An 18,404-nucleotide genomic window follows, 5' to 3' on the forward strand; every position below is an offset into this window, starting at 1 on the left:
AGATCTTGGCCAGGAAATAAATGCAGGAAATCCCCCCATCCTAAAAACATAGATCAAGACCTTAGATTAAGTAACCTGATAACCTCCCTCTGCCCAAAGGAACTGTTGCAAAGGAAAGGGCAGAGAGGGGCAAAGACTTTCAAAAAAGAAGCCAAGTACATAGGAAACAAACCTTCCTAGGGCCTGATTCTTCAGTTGTTCCAGGTGCAACCCTCTCCTCCTCCCCTTCCCCCGAAACTAACGAGAGATTGATTAGAACAGTTTCTCTTCCTATACCACACAGACAGGTATATTCCCTCCTGGAGGCTTTCATTACCACCTACACCCAAGGTACATCTATGCTGGAGCTGGAGATGTCATTTCCAGCACACATGCTAGGTTTGATTGCGGTAGCATGCTACACATGGCAGTGTAGCCGTAGCAGCATGGGGGGCAGGAGAGGCCAGCTGCTGGCGTATAATCCCACCCGGGACCCTCGTATGTACTTGGGTGGCTCTATTGTTAGCGTGCTAGTCCCCCTGAAACCTAGCATGATTACACCCACGCAAGCAGGAAATGACACCTCCACTTCGAGTGGAGACGTACGGGAGGAGACTATACCAGAGCCTTTGAGAGGTTCGTTAGTTTCTCATTCATTATCAACCCTTACTGTTTTCCCTTATGACATTTTTAGCCAACAAGGCAATACAAACAAAGGCAAGGTATCACAATGTGCAGTATGCAACTATGGATCAAAGGAACTGCCATGAAGTAGAGGGAGACCACAGCTGCATCTTTACAGCACCAGAAAGTAATCCAAACAAGGAGTGCCGGGGAGGGGGAGAAAGGGGTTAGTGAATGTTAATCATTGCTTAATAACAACTGAATAGGATACAACTTAGTGCAAACTACATACTGCTAGGTAACTCCACGGTGACCGTGTTTTGCTCCTCTGCAAACAATTCGGACAAGATGAGAGAGAATATTTGAAGCAGCCGTTGTCAGACATCACGGCAGATGTGCAGTAGACGAGATGATGAGACGGGAGGGAAAGTGACCAGAGGAAAGGAAGAAAGCAAACGGGACGAGAGGAAGCGAGATCGGTAGCGTGAAACGATAAAAGACGTGAAACCCAAAAGGACAGAGACGTGACAGGCAAACAGAAAAGGGGATGAATGAAAAAAAAGGATTGTTAATAAAAGTTAAAAAAGAAATTAAAGTTTGGGGAGGAACCAGAAATAGCACATAAAGGGTACGGGGGAGGGCACAGAAGGGGAAACACACAGAAAGGACATCAGTTATTCTGCTGAAGCTACAAGCACTAAAACATTATATCATTAAATGAGGTTAGATCTGTTCAGACAGCATAGGCCTGATTCATAAATAAATGACACAGCATTAATGCAGGGAGAGTGTGCACTTCGCTCTGGGAAACATGCTTCTCCCGAGCAAGAAATTCACTCCCTGGCTTCATTAATGGCCTCCCTCCCATGCCCCTATTTGCTCACAGGCTTCATCTGTAACTCTTGATCGGGGAAATGGAGGCATCGATTTGTTTTGTTTAAAAAAAAAAATGATAGGAGAAGTTGAAGGTGTCTCCTGAGGGAAAATGATGGGTCTACGGAAGAGTCCAGGAGCAGTCTGGCAGATTTCATCTGTTCTGCTGGAGGGCTATCTGTGGGCCATGGGGCTTTTCAACCTTGGACTGTGATTTTGTCAGTTCTCATCAGTTAAGCAAGGCTGGGATTGGTCAGTACTGGGTATGCAGTTTTCCAAGGACTGCCCAAGTGCTACAGGTGACCTCTTTCCGTGTGAATCAGTGTATTAAACTGGAGCAGTGTGATGCTGGGAATGCTGTGGTGCTGGAGGGGTTAGCCTTTATTTTAGTGTCCTGTGGTCATCAAAAAACTCATGCAATTTCTGTGTTAACCCCTGAAATTTCCCAGGAAGAGATGCTACTAAGTGAAATGGTTACTAAGACACAGCTGCTTTTCACTGGTGGGTGAGGGATTCCTATGCATGTGCAGTGGTCCCCATTAAAATCTATAGTTTTGCCTTTGCAAGCATCAGCAAAAATTTTAGTGGCAACCACTGTTTACATGCACAGTCCTTAATGTGCTTTGGGATTCTACAGGCTGAAAAGAGCAATGCAAATATGAAGTTAGTGTTAATATTGCATTGAAGAAAAGGATCAATGCCCAACACTAACGCCCAAGGAAGGGTTGTTTTTAGGGTTCGTATGCTGACATTGTTCCCATTAGGAATGGCTTTAGGTTTGGTAGAACCTGGCACAAGTCTATCCCATCAGGGTAGCTCAGCTTTCGGGGTTTGGGGGTGGGGGTGGTTGGTTTTAAGCAAAATAAATAGAGTTTCTGAGAACACAAAGAATTCTGGGAGATGGAGTCTTATCCAAGGATTTCCTACAGTCCTTGGGGAAAGGTGTTCCTTTAGATCTTCCTGAAGGTAGCACAGAGATCCAGACAGCAGAGCTGGGTGCAGTTTGTGCACTGATCCAAGCTGGCTGTCATACAGACAGTCAGGAAGGAAGGACATATCTACTGGAGGTGCTGCTGTACACATGAGAGCCCTTCAGTTGTAGAATTCAGCACACCTCCCACATTCTGTCTCACCTGTGGAACAGCACAGTCACACGTGACTCACTCATTATTATATGAATCAGGTAATTTGAGCTAAAGAGACACAACTAGGCATGGCAAGATGGAGATGTTCTAACACATAACAGGCAGTGTGGTGATCGGAGAGTGTCTGGCGGACGTGTTAGCAATGCATCTGTGAAATGCCCAGAAGCGATTTGAGAAAACCGTGTTGTCGTGTGCCCCATGAAGCGCACAGGGGTAGTCACAAAATTGCTCTGAAGGCCACCTCTCATGACAAGGCTTCCTTGCAAGGCTCCATCAGATAAGCAAAGGAAGTAAAGTCTTAAGCATCATATTACCAATCCACCATACAGTGCACTACATGGTGAACCTAGTTGGAGGGTGGAGGAGGAGAGAGGCAGAGGAAATGCTTAGTGTCTAAATGCAGCCCTCTGGCGAGGGAGAGCCTACAGCACGTTTCATATATAAACAGGCTCATCAAAAAGAAACATGCAGGTTGTTTTATTCCCAGGGCTCTGGATATACCCCACCACGGACTCAGGGCAGTGACGTATGCATGTTCTATGCAAGGCTATGAAATACACCTCTGCAAACCATCGAGTGACTCCCTGTCAGTCGGAACATATCTTTTCAGCTAGACAGACATCAGATTAAATGAGGTGCTTCGCCCAGAGAGCAGGATTTCTTTTTTGCTGGCTGTATAAAGGGATGGAGACAGCAGGGGGAACAGCTCTGTACACAGCATCCCAAGGATCAAAAGCACAAAGGCTGCTCAAATTTCTGAGCCTCCCGCTCCATCAGTGTCTCTTAAAGAAACAAACAACCCGCCAGTCGCTTTAAAAAAACAACACGACACGGACAGGAAGAGAGAACGTGTTGAATGCTTGACTTACTGTAAGTTTTCCATTGCCAGTAAAGCCTCCCTCCCTCACCTGAGTTTCGGCGGCCAGACGCGGCATGGAAGCCGCCCGCCCCTGGCTCTCCAGGCCAGGCTGATGTTCTCCGTTGGCCAGGGTGGGGCTGATTTCTCTCATTTCTACAACCTGATTGGATTGAGAAATATTTTCAGAAGCAGGAACATAAATGTCCGTTTAAAGCAATCGCTCTGCCAGGCTTGTTCCAGGACTAAGGCGAACTGCTGGGTTTCTATTTCATCTGTGAGGATTTACGGCTAGTCCGAGACACCAGCCTGATAGCCCCGGTGACCGAAGGTCACTAGTTATCTACAGAACTAGCTCAGCCTGGAGAGTGCTGGTGTACGCTTCCCCACACTGCCCTGCCCGCACGCCTCAACGTGGACCCCTTCTCAGCGTAGGTCAGTCTCCACGCCGCACTCAGCCAATAAGGGAGCCAATTAGTGCCAAATATGGTGGTGCTTTTTATAGTACAGCCCGTCGATACGCAAGGAGCTGCACTAAAGACCCCCCAAACCTCAGAGAGGTCACTGAAGAGCCATCCTCGCAGTAGCTATTCACCTGGGCTGGATTTGAATAGGTGACCTACAATTTAAAGACTTCGTTAACCCATCGCACTAGTCCCTTAATTCGCCTTTGGGTGTTTGGTTTCTGATTTCCTCCTCTTGGCTAATTTCCCCTGCTCCGGTTTCTCCAGTTCTGAAAAGTTTTGCTGTGAAAATGACACTCGCTAGAAGGAACAGTCACAGCCCAACCCTTGTCCCCCTCCGCCCTGCCCCACTTAACCGTGTCCACATCTGATCATGTATCGATGATGCCAAACTAATCCCAAATTCTCTTTTCTTCCCCTGCCTGTCACCTGAGCACCAATTCCAAGCAGCTCCACCAGCCAATGAGATCCAGGTGTATGGCAAGGGACAGATGGGGAAGCCAGGCACAGTGACTTGCTCAAGGTCACACAGCAAAGTTTGTGGTTGAGCTGGGAATTGGACCCAAGTCTCCTATCTCCCAATCCAGCCACCTAGCCATGAGACCATTCTTCCTCCCCCATGCTCCCATTTGGAATAAGCCTGAATCCGCCACACACCCAAGAGGGGCATCTGCCAAAGAAAGTGTTACAAAGACATGAATGGGTCAGATTCAGTTCTCAGTTATATCCAAGCAAGACTTTTGCAACCAACAGAGCAATATTTGGCTCAAAACATGAATGGGGAGCTGTTTGGGAGTCAAAAGGAATAACTCGCTTGACACCTATGGAGACCTATTGCATTCTGCTTTATCTTCACCTGTTTGCTTGTCCGCTCAATGGGAATTTCTTCCGAGTGGCCTCGTTCAAAAGCTGGGGTCCTGGTTTCGTAAAACACATCCTGAGTGCGCTGAGTCCCCCACGAAACAGACTCCTTGATCCCGCTCTCTGGGGCTGGCCTGGTGCAAGGTGAAGAGAAAAGGTGAACTGCTGTGCTAGGCGTTGCAGCTGGATTTAGTTAAAGCGCTCTGGAGAGGTCTGGGGGTCCCCCACTTCTCAAGTCGTGTGGCTGGATGGGGAGAGCGACTGGCGAAGCTAGTAAACTACAGGGCTCTTGAGCTTTGACAGATAATTTCCCCATTCACCCTGAGGATCTCAGGAAGAACATGGAAACAAAACCAATCTACTTAAAAGGGAAAACAGCAACCTGTTTTCAGTGCCTTAGGAAATTAATTCTGGCACTGACACAGAAGACCAAACTTTTCTTGCAGATCACATGTTGCTAAACAGGGGTATTTTCCACAAAAGAACGGATGAATGCTAGACTGCCACTAGTAAACACACACAAAAATACTCAGCAAATACACATGCTTATGTAAAACGTGGAGAAGTTACGTTAACATGGCCAGCTAGGCTAAGATTCTTAAATGTTATTGGCCAAATTCCTCTAAGGTGTAACGCAAACAAAATCAGTAAAGCTGCATCAGGGATAAATTTACCCCTAGGTTTTTACAGCTATAGGTTTATTACCACCATATTTCCCCCTCCTGGTTATTAATGTATTTATATCTCAGAGGTCTATTGTTGAATGTCAGTGGCACGAGTGACCCAGACAAATCTAACATACAAGGAGAGCAGGAAATAGGGAGGGAAGTAGGGGACAATTGGCATGCATATTTTGCAGAGATTGTATTGTCTGGCTGCAGGAAATGAGGGCCAAATTCTTCGCAGTACCATGCATGGAAACTCCCACTGACATTAAGTCCTGTCATATCTTGGGGGTATTCTTTGGCTCCAAGACTCTTTAGAATCAGTGAATGTTCACTGGGCAAGTTTTGCAATATTCCAAGCTCCCGGAGCCCGAAAACACAAACTAGCAATGGTGGGAAGTTACGAAATGCAGACTGCATGAGGGGACTGGCTCGAATACTGAGAAATCAGAGAACTAGGGAGAAATCACCATGGGGCCCACCGCAGTCAAAGGTAATTGTGGGAAGCCCAGGGAATACTCACAATGTGCCCCCATTGTTGAGCGAGGTGCAACTTTTCTGGCGAAGGAATGCTTTAGCGTGGTTGAACACCAGAGGCTGGGTTTGCTCCAGGGTTGCTTTCAAGGGGTGGAACAACGACACTGGTCCAGTCTGCAATGCATAAGGAGAGGGCATCAGTGAGAAAGCTACAGCTGCTTGGAGAACGTGGAGTGTGGTCTTTCCTAGTTGCTTTCTTAGTGGTGTCCACATTATTAAACCCTCTTCCAAGATCACAACCAGCACTAATTGCCCCCTTCACTGGCATTCTCTATGGATAGGCCACATGCTGCGAGGGCCACAGGGACCTTAAAAGTGGTCCCTATGTATCAGGGATGAGGCACGTTGCAGGGAAAGTATAAAGGAAGCATGCGTTGCCACTGTCCTTGCTGTACACATTCTGTGGGCAAACAGAACATCACAATCCAGGGATGTCAATCTGGCACCTTGTTCCAGCACTAAATTCACTTTTTAAAATGTTTTCTTTCGCTCTTTCTGGTTCATTTTCATAGCACATAGACGAGCCTTTTATAGTTCACAAGAACTAGGAGGAATGGTTTTAGCTACACATCAATTTTCAGATCAAACAGAATAAAATGATATGGTCTTGAGTCAACCTCAAAAGGTCCCACAGCTTAAAGGGTCAGGTGCTAACTCAGATCTCAGTCTGGGATACCGAGTCTCGTACTGAACATCACCCTGAAGCCTACTAGGTGCTTGTTATTTCAATCCCAAGGCCATGTTTCTGATTTAGGGCTTCATGATACCAATGAAATTTACTCATCATCCCAGCTTGGCGTTAACTGAGTGACCCTATGACTATATTATACACTTTATAGATGAAATCCTGGCCCAACTAAAGTCAGTGGGAGTTTTGTCACTGATTTCAGTATGGCCAAGATTTTATCCTATGACCTTAAGATCTGAACATGGACACAGCATGGGGATCATTCCTGCAGTTCCTATTCAGTCACAAAACCTTTTGAAGTCAACGGGAGCTGGGTTTAAATTCTGAGTAAGAACCTCAGGATTTAGCCCAACAACAACATGCCATGCTTGTGAGCTGTGGAATGATTATTGCAGCGAAAGTAAGGATCACAGTAGTGATAAACAGGGACAGATGAACTACCTTGGCTACCAATAAGAATCAACCCAAACCTTGGCCCTAAACTCAAGCCAAATCTTTCTCAATGTTTGCATAAACTTTTCACTCATTGTTTGTCATTGTTGACCGCTGACACCTGACCTGATCTTGGAGGGACTACAGTTTGGGGTAAAATATAACTTATCTGTAAAGCATGCTTATAGACATCATAATGGAAGTTACTGAAGCTGCAACAGCAAGTAGAAAAACCCAAATACGTATATCAAAAATAGGCTCGGCTATAGGTCTTAAGCATTAAGGGCTTAGAGTCAGGCCTAGTAGAGGTCAGCAGTCAGCATAAGTTAGCATAAATATTATGTACTTGACCAAAGGTTATGAAATATGTGCTTGACACAGGGTTAAATACGGCAATCTGTATTTTGTGAGAAGTTAGCAATGCATCTAGGGATAAAGAGATAAACCACAAATGAAGAGATGGCAGCATCTTAGGGGCTTTTTGCAATAAAAGTTAACTGCATTGATGTACCAAAACTATTGGGAAAGGGACTCACATTAACTGTTGGAAATGTAATTATGGTCAACTGGAATATCACACGTGGACAACCCGAACCCTAAAACGGGTCTCTCAGAATATCAAATATGAGTAGGGGGCTGAGATTTAATTAGATATGGTCCCAGATGTATGTGGGCAACCAGATAGGAAGCCTAGACCAGCACATTCCTCGTGTGGTAAGTGTCACAGTGAGCACCACTGATTTTTCTCCTATTTTTACTGTAATCAGTCTCCATGATGTTGTAAGTATGTCAATCACCATAAATCTGCATAATCTGGGAAGTTTTGTTATAATTATTGTGCTTTCTTTTCTTCGTATATAATTTCAATTACACTTGCCTGCATTACCTAAAACATCATCAACTCTCTATCTGTGTGTCCCACACTCAACCACAATATCTGTGTAGCCATCTGGGGGAAGAACTTGCGTTAGTGACAAGTACAATCTCAAAATTTACCAGGCTATATGTGCCTCGGCCCTCTCAGTTCTGGCCAGGGTAGGAAGAGAAGTGCCCAAACACCATGGGTGGAGATATTTTCAAGGAGTAAAATTTTCAACAGTGCCTAAGTTCCATTTTTCAAAAGTGGCAGCACTTGGAAGCCTAGATCTCACTGACTTTCAATGGCTCTTAGCTTCCCAAGGGCCTAAGCACATTTTACTGCTTTTGAAAATATTACTCTTAGTCACTTAAAGAGCCTAAATCTCATAGACTTTTAATGAGACATAGGCTCCTAAGTCACTTAGGTGCTTTTGGAAATTTTACCCAAGGTATTTCCAGCTCCGCTGAAATTAGGAAGGGTTAGAAACTAAATGAGATTTTCCACTTCCAAGATGCTTCGACAATTCAAAAAGGCTTGGAGAAGCATTCCAAATTTCAGGTGCTGCAGGGAATGGGACCGCTAGACTTTCTGAGGTTTGGTTATTGCTAGTATAAAGGACCGTGAGATGCACAGGCACCTTGGTGGGAGTGAGAAGAGGGAACAGCGTCTTGTTGCTGGGTACCTGGCAAAGACCTCCAGGTGGCTGGTGCACTTGTTCCCTGCTGTTTTTATTCTGCTTGTAGAAGTCGAATATCATGAGAGCGGCATAGACCTTCCCCACAGTCATTTCGTCAGCTGGATTAGGAAATGGGAGGTGAAATGCAGAAAGGAGAGTCAGATGGAGAGGGGGAAAGGTGCAGGGGGAGAGAAGGAACGGGTGTAAGAAATGGAGGGAAAGGGAAGAAATTATTTAAATGGGGGAAATGTCCAATAGACAAGAACAGCAAGTAAAAAGACATATAAGATGTCACATTAGAAGTGGAGAAGGAGGAGGAGGGAGAGAGAAAAAAGAGGAAAAGACATGGTTAGAACAGACTTCTTCAGCTTAGCAATTTTCCTCTTCCTTCATTCTCTCCCTGACCATTGTTGCCTTTCCTCTCTCTGAGGGTCACGGCACCCCGCTTTGAAAGCCACCCACCCCCCTAGCTTTGCTCTCTGTTGAAAATATTTAGGGATATGTTACAGGAAGGATGCCCTAGGCAAGTAAAGCCGTACGGTGGTGTAAGAATGGGAGACAGAAAAGAACGTTTAAATTAATACCAGATCTGCAGCCGGCCTTTTTATCATCAGAAAGGCCTTATTTTTCTTTCATTATATTATCATCAACAGGGGAATAACGGGCTAATATACATTTAAATTGTATTTCATTTTTCCAGATGGTTTTTTGGTTTGTTTTTGTTTTACAGGTCTATCACTGACCTTTCCCAGTCGCGCAGCTTAGCACCATACCTTTCTCAGTTAAAGCTGCCCTGATTGGACGGGGCTGTTTCTCATTAATCAGCAAGCCAGAGGATTCAGAGCCCTTGCTTTTGCCAATCAAGAGAATTTCAAACTTTCCATTTTCTCAACATGCTCCCACAGGCCATCCTTAGGGGAGATTAAGCCTTTAGTACCAAACCCCCCTTCCTATTACACGGGCTCTTTGCAGCCTTTAACATCCTTCTCTTGACTTTTTTTTTGGATGCAGACAGAACCCAGATGGTAGAAATTGCTCCCCTGACCTGCAGGAGCCAGACTGGAAGCAGATAAAACTACAGGAAACAGGACTGCTGCATGACAAAGAAATCTCTCTTGAAGAGGCTGAACAAGGCATTGCTTTCTTCTGGCCACTATGTATTATCTTCGTCCACAATGCAATGAATCTACTGGCTCAGGCAAGAGGCACTAGGACATAATGTTTTGAGACCCCTGCTTGGGAGTGACCTGGGATTCTTACTACGGAGGGGTAGGGACATGAGGCTGTGAGCGTTCCAGAGGTGACACTTGAAGGAAACTCCAGGCAGAGGATGAAATGGGCTTCTGTACTGTGTCATCTAGACTGCGGTGCACACTGAGGGTTGGCTCTGGGCATGAGAGGGGAAGAACCTGGATTTCTGTGGCTGCCTGGAATGGGCTTTTGGGTTCATGTCTCTGCATTGCTTCTAAGGGGAAGAGGATCCTTACTTAGCACTTACGTTTATGGGGAGGCACCAACAAGTCCAATGTCTTCTGGGACAGATTGGGCCAAACCAGAGAGATCTCTTTCCTCAGCTCAGCATCACACTGGTGCTGCTTCACACCCGCTGGGCAGGGGGCAAAAAAGGCAAATGAAGCTGAGAGCAAACGACTATACGTTGCACACATACTTTCATTCCTCAAATGAACGAGCAAGCTACCATGTGAACAGATCCTGTCTTTTCCAAACCCATTCCCCTGCCTTCTTCCCAGAACACCGAGTCAGGATCAGCTTCACCACTGATATTAACGGCAGTGCTAGCCCTCCCCACTATAAACCAGCGTGTGAGTTCTGGAACGGACTCAGTCTGACCAGTACAATATTTCAGGGACCAGTTTGATCTGGTGTCCCCACCAGCGGGACGCACGGCCACTGTTACCCTAGAACCTGAACAATGTCCTTCTCACATCATTAGCTGCTTCCGAGGGACACAGCAAAGCCACAGCAGAAAACAATCTTACTATGAAATAACAGTGGGCTTGAGCAATTACATAAACACTCTCCCCCCATGCGCTCCCCTTCCCCCCTCACCAGGGTGGGTGTGTGGGGGCGGCACACACAAAAAAATTAAAAGACCGTTACATAACATCATCATCAAATAAATGCTATAAAATGAAACAGAAGGACAGCGAGAACGTTAAAAAGGCCAAAGTAGGTTCTCGACATGCGGGCTGAGAATGGTTCAAGTATTTATGAGATAACAGGCTGGTTCCCAAGTGGCTAAATTGCACAGTCCGAGGCTGAGTAGTTTATCCCTATGACAGAAATGGATTTTCTAAGAGAAAAGCAAACGGAGGAGACTATTATCGCTCTTATAACAGGGCTTGGAGCATGCCACCTGCCACGCTGCATCTTATGGGCTGCTTACGGGACTGTTTGTCCTACCAGCCACTCTCAATTACATTTGGCAGGAGAAACCTAAAAATCCAAACCAACCAGGTAATAAGGGGTAAGGCCAAATCCAGAATCTCAAATCCATGCCCCTGACTACCCTGTACCCCCTCAAACCCCGTTCTGGGGGTCTGCCTATTTGCTGGTACCTGTTTGCATATGGCCAAAGGTCTCGCAGACAGTCACCCTCAATGAAGTGATTCGGCCTGACCGATCACCAGTGAAATGTAAGAAAATGACACAGGCTGTCAGGGCTCGACTGTCCCCTTCACACGCAGGCTTATTAGTGTGAAGGAGGTCCTGGCCCCTAAGAAATGAGACCGTCCTAACACCTGCTTTAAAGTTACATGGTCAGAACCTCTGCTGGTGTCAGTCAGCCTAGATCCATTGGACCATAATATTTTGCCCCCCTACAGCAGAGGTCTCCAAACTGTGGGGCGTGCCCCCGGCACAGAGAATGTTCGGGGGAGCACAGCTGGGGCCCAGACCAGGCCCCACAGGTGGCGGGGAGGGAGCATCATCTAGCCCCGCTCCTGGCCCCAGCGCCCAGGGCCCCGGCTGCCGGCCCCATGCCTGGGGTCCCAGCTGCTGGCTTCAGCCCTCAGCTCTGCTCCCAGCCCTGCCCCCACCTCCGGGGGGTGTGTGTTGCAGACAGGAGTAAGGGGGGGCGCAAGGTAAAAAAATTGGGGACCAGTACCCTAGAGCAATTTTCACCCCAAGATTTCAAAGTGCATTTATGAGCTAAAGTGTCCAGCCCTACTATGAGCTAGGAAAGTATCACAAAGAGGTTAAGCTGTAGAGCCTCATAGGTATCTAGGCTCTTCACTCCCATTGATTTGAGGACTTCAATGGCTCAGACACCGGTTTGATACCGGAGTGGGTGGGTGAGATTCTGTGGCCTGCATTGTGCAGGAGGTCAGACTAGACGATCATAATGGTCCCTGCTGACCTTAAAGTCTATGAGTCTATGAATAGGAGTTAGGTGCCTAAATGGCTTTGGGCAAGTCATGTAGGCCGAGATCCTCAGTCTCATTCAGTTAGCCAAGAACAGAGCCCACCTCTCCTGACTCCCAGTCCCGCATCTTAGCTTTGTCCTCCCTTTAGGTTGCCATTATACATGACCCTCAAAGAGCTCTGGCCACTTCCATTCTGTCCCTGGCTCCAGCGGAAGCCGCAGCTTTGAAGGCCGATTAACCAGGCTAACAATCCAAGGTAGAATTTGATATATTTTATTATATTGTATTGTTTAATTGGGAAGCCATGTATCTGCCTGATTAAGCATTTCAATAATTGAATTTTATCTCAGAGCATAATATAGGTCAGAGCTCGCAGACTCGCGGCTTCCACGCCAGCAGACAGGATCATTAGCAGGGAGAGGTTTTTCTTCTGACTGGCCTGGCTAAGGCAATAAAACCTAAGGAGTCAGGGTTGTTGTTTTTGGTGCTTGCCTGGGGCTTTTCACCTCACAGCCATTGACTCGGGAGAACAAGCCACGTTCTCCATTTACAAAGCAGTACAGAGCGGTGGCGTGACTTGTCGAGGACACACATTGCGGGTACATCTGCAGTGCACCCAGGAGGTGCGATTCCCAGCTCACACAGACCAAGGCGCAAGCTCTGCTCCAGCTAACAGGCTAAAATGAGCCGGGTAGCTGCACTGCCCGGGGGGCGGGCCGGGGTGGGCTAGCTGCTGCACAGTCCCACCCACCCATCTGGGTACGTTCTCGGGCAGCTAGCCCAAGCCGTTGGCTGTGCTGCTGCAGTCACGCCCATTGACATCAACACGGGCTGAGAATTCCACCGCCCAGCTGCTGTGTAGACATGCCCTGAGTCAGAGCAGAGCTGGGGTCTCCCAATCCAAAATCCATCAGTCCACCTTCCCTTTTAGGAGGTGGAGGTAATCAGCTAGAGGATCCTCCCACTTCCTCTATGGAACTCCTCCTCCACGTCCCCTTCCTTTGGCCCTCTCTGCACGATAACCCAGCTGCAAGCTAGCTTCCAAGCTCACGCTCACGTGCGCGCCCGTCTCCCTCTCATCTCCCCTCTCACCTGACGCGAGTTTGATTTCTAGAGCGGTCCGGATCAAGGCCATCAGGGTGGAAGTGAAGTGGACCGTTAAGTCCGGGTCCGAGATCGGCATGTTCATCCGCACCAGGCGCTGAGGAACCAAGCAGAGCTGCTGTCAGTGCCTGCTGGTGCTGTCCCTCCCCCACCCTCCGCGCTGCCCCTGCTAAGGGGATCATCCCTCCCCCCGATTCTTACAATAGCAAAATCACAAGTCTGTGCCATTCGGAAACGCTAACCGTTCGCGTGCTGATTGTTGGGAGACGCAGCCTTGCCCCTGGGGAGGGCGGCTTCTTTTCTGGACTGCTGCGGAACCAGAGGGCTCACTGCAAAGTTCTCAGACTGGGATTTGCCAGCGTTCATGCTGCCCTCAGAGGAGTATATTTTGTCTCCAGCTGGATCCATTTGATCTCCCTTGGCAACATCCCACGGCAGCACCTACCACCCTAGCCTAATCTCCCACCACGTGAGCTCCACAGGTCCTGGTTTGGGCAACAGAAGCACAGCAGCAGCGGAGGCCTTCTCTCAGCTATCTTCGGGGTGCTACTGATGCTTCAACCAAACCAGTCACACCCTGGTTGCGTATGTCTAAGGAAAGCCACTCAGTCAGGGTCACCGCTGGCCAGGCAAGAGGCATAGGGTGATGTGGTACATTAAGGAGAACGCTCTACGGCTGACTCCAGCTGCAGGCTTTACCTGTCCGCCAGGGAGGCTACAGCACAGAGACAAAGAGCCACAACCAGGAGCTGGCAGCCTCAAGTCGGTCTGAAGGGTGAGTAGGTCGACAGTGCAGGGGCAATTCCCTTCTGCGGTCAGTGAGTGCAACGCCACCGCAGCGAGCGTGGTTGTGCCTGCTGATCCCAGTTGTGCATCTGGCCCTGCATTTATATGGAGTTCTGGGAGACGTGGCGTGCCCTGAACGTGCACACAGTCATGCTGCTGTCTCACCCCAGGCCTGGAAGGAGAGCTGAGCGAGTCAGAGAAGGGGGTCTGACCTGCCACGCGCCCGAGGGCTGCTCCCAGCTAAGGGCGAGGGAGGATCCCTGTTATGACAGACACACTGGCCTCTTTTCTCCGCCCCTCTCCTGCAGATCCCCTGCAATCCCATTAGAGCGCTGTAGCGCTCCTCCTCCCCTTGCTGCCAGCTACGAACTCCCATCCAGTCCATAGCAATGCCATGGCCGAGTCGCTGGAAGGGGTCCTTTTATTGAGGAGTACTAGGCCCTCCCTTCACCCTTTCCTCCTGGCAGTGGAGTGCGATGCCCGCCCAAAGCTCCAGCTCCCACCCTTTGATGGGCAAGTCACAGCATCAGAGTGACTCTTTCCAGAGTCTGGCTAGGGATCTTGAGGCCCCATGGGAACGCTTCCCCCATCATCCATGATTAGACTCCCCGGGCCAAATGAATCACTGGTGTCACTCGAATGACGTCAATGAGATTACACCAAGTGTGCCACTTTGGCCCATCAGCTCTTCCTGCTTTTGAACAAGTTGGCTGGTGGAGCAGTAAGTGATCACTAGAGGCCCAGTCCTCCAGGCTAGCTGATAACCTAAGCACCGTTCAGTAAGGACTGATTTGTTCTTCTTGGACAAATGCTGAGATCCCAGCTCCTCAGCTTTCACATGCTGTTCAGAAACTTCCTAAACTGGAGCCAAAGCAGACAAGCCTCTACATTTCTTTTCTCTAAGATTTCATGCAACACAAGGAAGTTACTGGTTGTTATCTGTAGAGTTATTTTATTTTTTTGCTCCTGTGAAAGGGGTTTGCATAGGTCAGTAGAACCCAGTTGTTAGGTAGGTTTGGGTCCCCTGCACAGGGTGGATTTCATCCCTGGAGAGTGCCATCTGGAAGCTGATGAGGCTGTTAGTTTGATCACTCCAGGGAAACCTTTTCTTTGTTTAACAGAAGTTCAGCACTTTGCTAAGGGCATTTAAGTGGGTTCGTTGTGATTCTTCACCCTGCTGAAGATATTTGTACATAAAGGGTTGCCGCAGCTGCGTCTGCACAGAAAGGGCCAGACTGGACCTAGGCGCTGGATGGGCTTGCCGGGGGGCAAAGAACCAGCCTTCTGTCTGCATCCTCTCATCCCTGTGCTCTCCTACACACAGGGGCAGTGTCTCTCTACGAACTCCTGGGGTACAAAGCACTCCACCAGGGGTAGGGGAAAGTGGAGACATGGCTCCACCCCCTCCACTCCAGTCAACACAGCTGGCCAGATGCACAAGGGAGAACGTGTTGCAGCCCCCTACAGGGAGGCACTGTGAACGCACTCCTCACTCCTCGTGTGCTCCCAACAGTTCCAAGAGGGGCTGTGCTGGAGAAGCCCTATTGAAGCCAAATTCACCCTAATTGAATTGGCCTCGTTAGCACTGACTGGGGTAAGGCAACTCCCATCTTTTCATGTACTGTATATTTATACCTGCTTGCTGTATTTTCCACTTCATGCATCTGATGACGTGGGTTCTAGCCCACGCAAGCTTATGCCCAAATAAATTTGTTAGTCTCTAAGGTGCCACAAGGACTCCTCGTTGTTTTTACTGATACAGACTAACACGGCTACCCCTCTGAAACCTATTGAAAAGGTGTCCCTTTCTGCCTAAAACTCAAACACTTCCCAGGAGAAACTGAATCTGGATTCAGATCCAGACACCACTTCCTTGCCCCATCTCCAACCACTGCAGAGAGGGAGACTAATAGTTTCAAAAGTGATTTAGGAGCCTACTTTTTTTAAAGTGATCTGGACATGTAGGCCTGGTCTACACTTAAAAATCAGATTGAACTAGCTACTTGGCTCAGGGCTCTGAAAAATGTTGATCCCTGAAAGCTGCAGGTAGGTTGACCTAACCCCAGTGTAGGTGATGGAATTCCATCTGGCAGAAGTGGATTAACTACACTGACAGAAACTCCCCTTTTGTCGATGTAGGAAGCACCTATGTTAGGTGCTACAATGGCACCGCTGCAGCACCGTAGCTGTCCTGCTGTAGTGGCTGTCGTTAGACAGGCACCTAAGTCTGGATAAAAGCCAGTGGGAGTTAAGCCTGGTCCATACACAGTTTTTGTACCAGTATAACTACGGCAGTGGAGGGTGTGATTATTTTCTATCTGTATAGTTGTACTGGTACAATCCCTTGTGTGGATGCAGTTATACCTGTATAAAGGGGATTTACGCTGGCATAGTTTATTCCCCTTCCCTTACTGGAGTAAGCTATACCACTAGAAGCACATTTATTCTGGTATAACTTTTGTTCACACTAGGAGGGTTTTAATACTTTAACTATGCCGGTATAGTTAAAGCGCCACAACTTTCATGTATAAACAAGGCCTTGGGCTCCTAAGTGGCTGGCACTCTTGGAAATAGGACTTCGGTAGGGTGACCATATTTTCCCAAAGGGAAAACGGGACACCGCCACACTGGCCTGAGCCCCCCACCCCTGTGGGGCTGTCCCAAGCCATCCCTGCCTCCTGCCCACATAGGGCCAGCCTCCCCACTGGCAGCCAGGGCCGGCCCAAGCTCCCCCCCCCCCCCCCCTCGCTGCCTACCCATGATTCCCCTTTCCCCCCATGTTCCCTTCCTCCCCCGTGCATTGGGCTGCTCATCCGAGCCCCCACCCCCGCTGCCTGCCCATGCACAGGGCCACTTGAGGCCCCCATCTCGCCTCTGCATGTGGGGCAGAGTGGCCTGAGCCACTCTATCAAGCCCTCCCTCCAGTGCAGGGCTGGCGTTGCCACTCCCCCCCCCCCCCCCCCCCACACACACATTCCTCCATGCCCTGTTAGGAGTCCCACTCCACTTTTTGGCAAAACTGGACATTTATCCCGTTTGCTCTTGCCAACTGATGATCAGTTTTGTCAAAAAAAAATCGGGACGGCCAGGAGAGGGACTGTCCCAGCCAAAATGGGACGTATGGTCACCCTAGATTTAGGCCATGTCTACACTAGAGACCTTACAGCAGCAAAGCTGTACCGATGCAGCTGCGCCGCCGTAAGGTCTCCCATGTAGCCGCTCTATGCTGACAGGAAAGAGCTCTCCCATCGGCATAATTAAACCACCCCCAACGAGTGGCGGCAGCCGTGTCTGCAGGAGAGCATCTCCCACTGACATAGCGCTGTCCTCGCCGGTGCTTCTGTCGGTGTAACTTATGTCGCTCAGGGGTTCTGTCACCTGAGAGACAGACGTTAGACCAACAAAAGTGCTAGTGTAGACATGGCCTTAGGCTCCTAAGTCACTCAGGTGCTTTTGAAAGTTTTACCCAGAGTCTTTTATCAGAGACTCCAAAGCTGGGAATAGGATTTTGTAGGGGTCTTGACGCTCAGTCCTCTGTTCTAATCATTAAACTGCTCTTCATAGAAAAGGACAGGACTCTTACATGAATATTCCGTCCTCCTTTTCCACCATTGGGGAAAAAACAGTTTGGACTCTTTGGGGGGGTGGGGAGGAGAAAATCTCAGAAACTGTATTTCCCAGTGGTATAAACTGAACATTGACTTAGGAGTCGCATCAAACGCAACCACAGAGAGGGTGGAACTGAGGTAAAAATGGCGGAGCCTCATTCCCCTGTTCACTTCTAGGAGCGCAAACTTCTACACCACAGCTGGTAGCGCGCATCCCAGTTCGGGTAGATCCCAGCTCTACTTGTGCTGACACACTATAAACAGTAGCGGGGCGGCCGCTCAGGCTACCTGCCCAGCTACGGACTCTGGGCGTCGGGTGAGACTGTACTCGGGGCAGCTAGTCTGAGCTGCTGCCTGTGCTGCGTGGGCACACTACTGCTTTTAGACTATTTTAGTCTGATTGTCTGCTTGTGCTAGGAAGCACCCATGCAGCTGCTCTGTATGGGTAACTCCTGTGACGTCAATGGAATCGTACCAGCACAAAGCATCATGGGAGAAATCCAGCCTGTCCTGTTTAAACCACACTGGTTGCTTAAGGAAACTGGACTGTTAACGTGGGCATGTGCTTGCATCTGATCCTGAACGAATAACTCCTCTCATTAGCTTCATCAGCCCTCAACCTCGAACCCTCCCAGCTACTTGTGTGGCAACAGGCCGAGGGTTACACACACAACGCCAGCTGCCACAGAGGAGTGCGGGAAGAGCTCAAATAAATACTCGATCGCTCAGGGAAACTGGCCAGCCCTCAGAAGGGCAGGGATGGGCGTGGTAGGACTTTAAACACTATTCTGAGCCCTGCTGACATACAGTGGGGCTGGGGCACCCTTTTGGCACATTATCTTTGTCTATGGTGAACAAGCA

At 48.6% G+C, this 18,404-nt stretch overlaps 1 protein-coding gene across 1 annotated transcript in view; it reads right to left on the minus strand.

Annotated features, from left to right (window-relative positions):
• The window catches only part of CACNA1B (calcium voltage-gated channel subunit alpha1 B), a 508,111-nt gene that overhangs the window by 14,672 nt on the left and 475,035 nt on the right, over positions 1-18,404 (minus strand). The window contains exons 38-43 of the mRNA XM_054007857.1: positions 13,138-13,246; positions 10,158-10,265; positions 8,666-8,778; positions 5,991-6,118; positions 4,798-4,936; positions 3,530-3,640 (exon numbers count right to left, since the gene is read on the minus strand). Of these exons, the coding sequence (XP_053863832.1) occupies positions 3,530-3,640; positions 4,798-4,936; positions 5,991-6,118; positions 8,666-8,778; positions 10,158-10,265; positions 13,138-13,246 (708 nt within the window). The remainder of the gene's footprint in view (positions 1-3,529; positions 3,641-4,797; positions 4,937-5,990; positions 6,119-8,665; positions 8,779-10,157; positions 10,266-13,137; positions 13,247-18,404) is intronic.

Source organism: Malaclemys terrapin, chromosome 17 (genome assembly GCF_027887155.1).
Source record: "Malaclemys terrapin pileata isolate rMalTer1 chromosome 17, rMalTer1.hap1, whole genome shotgun sequence".
Lineage (NCBI taxonomy): Eukaryota > Metazoa > Chordata > Testudines > Emydidae > Malaclemys > Malaclemys terrapin.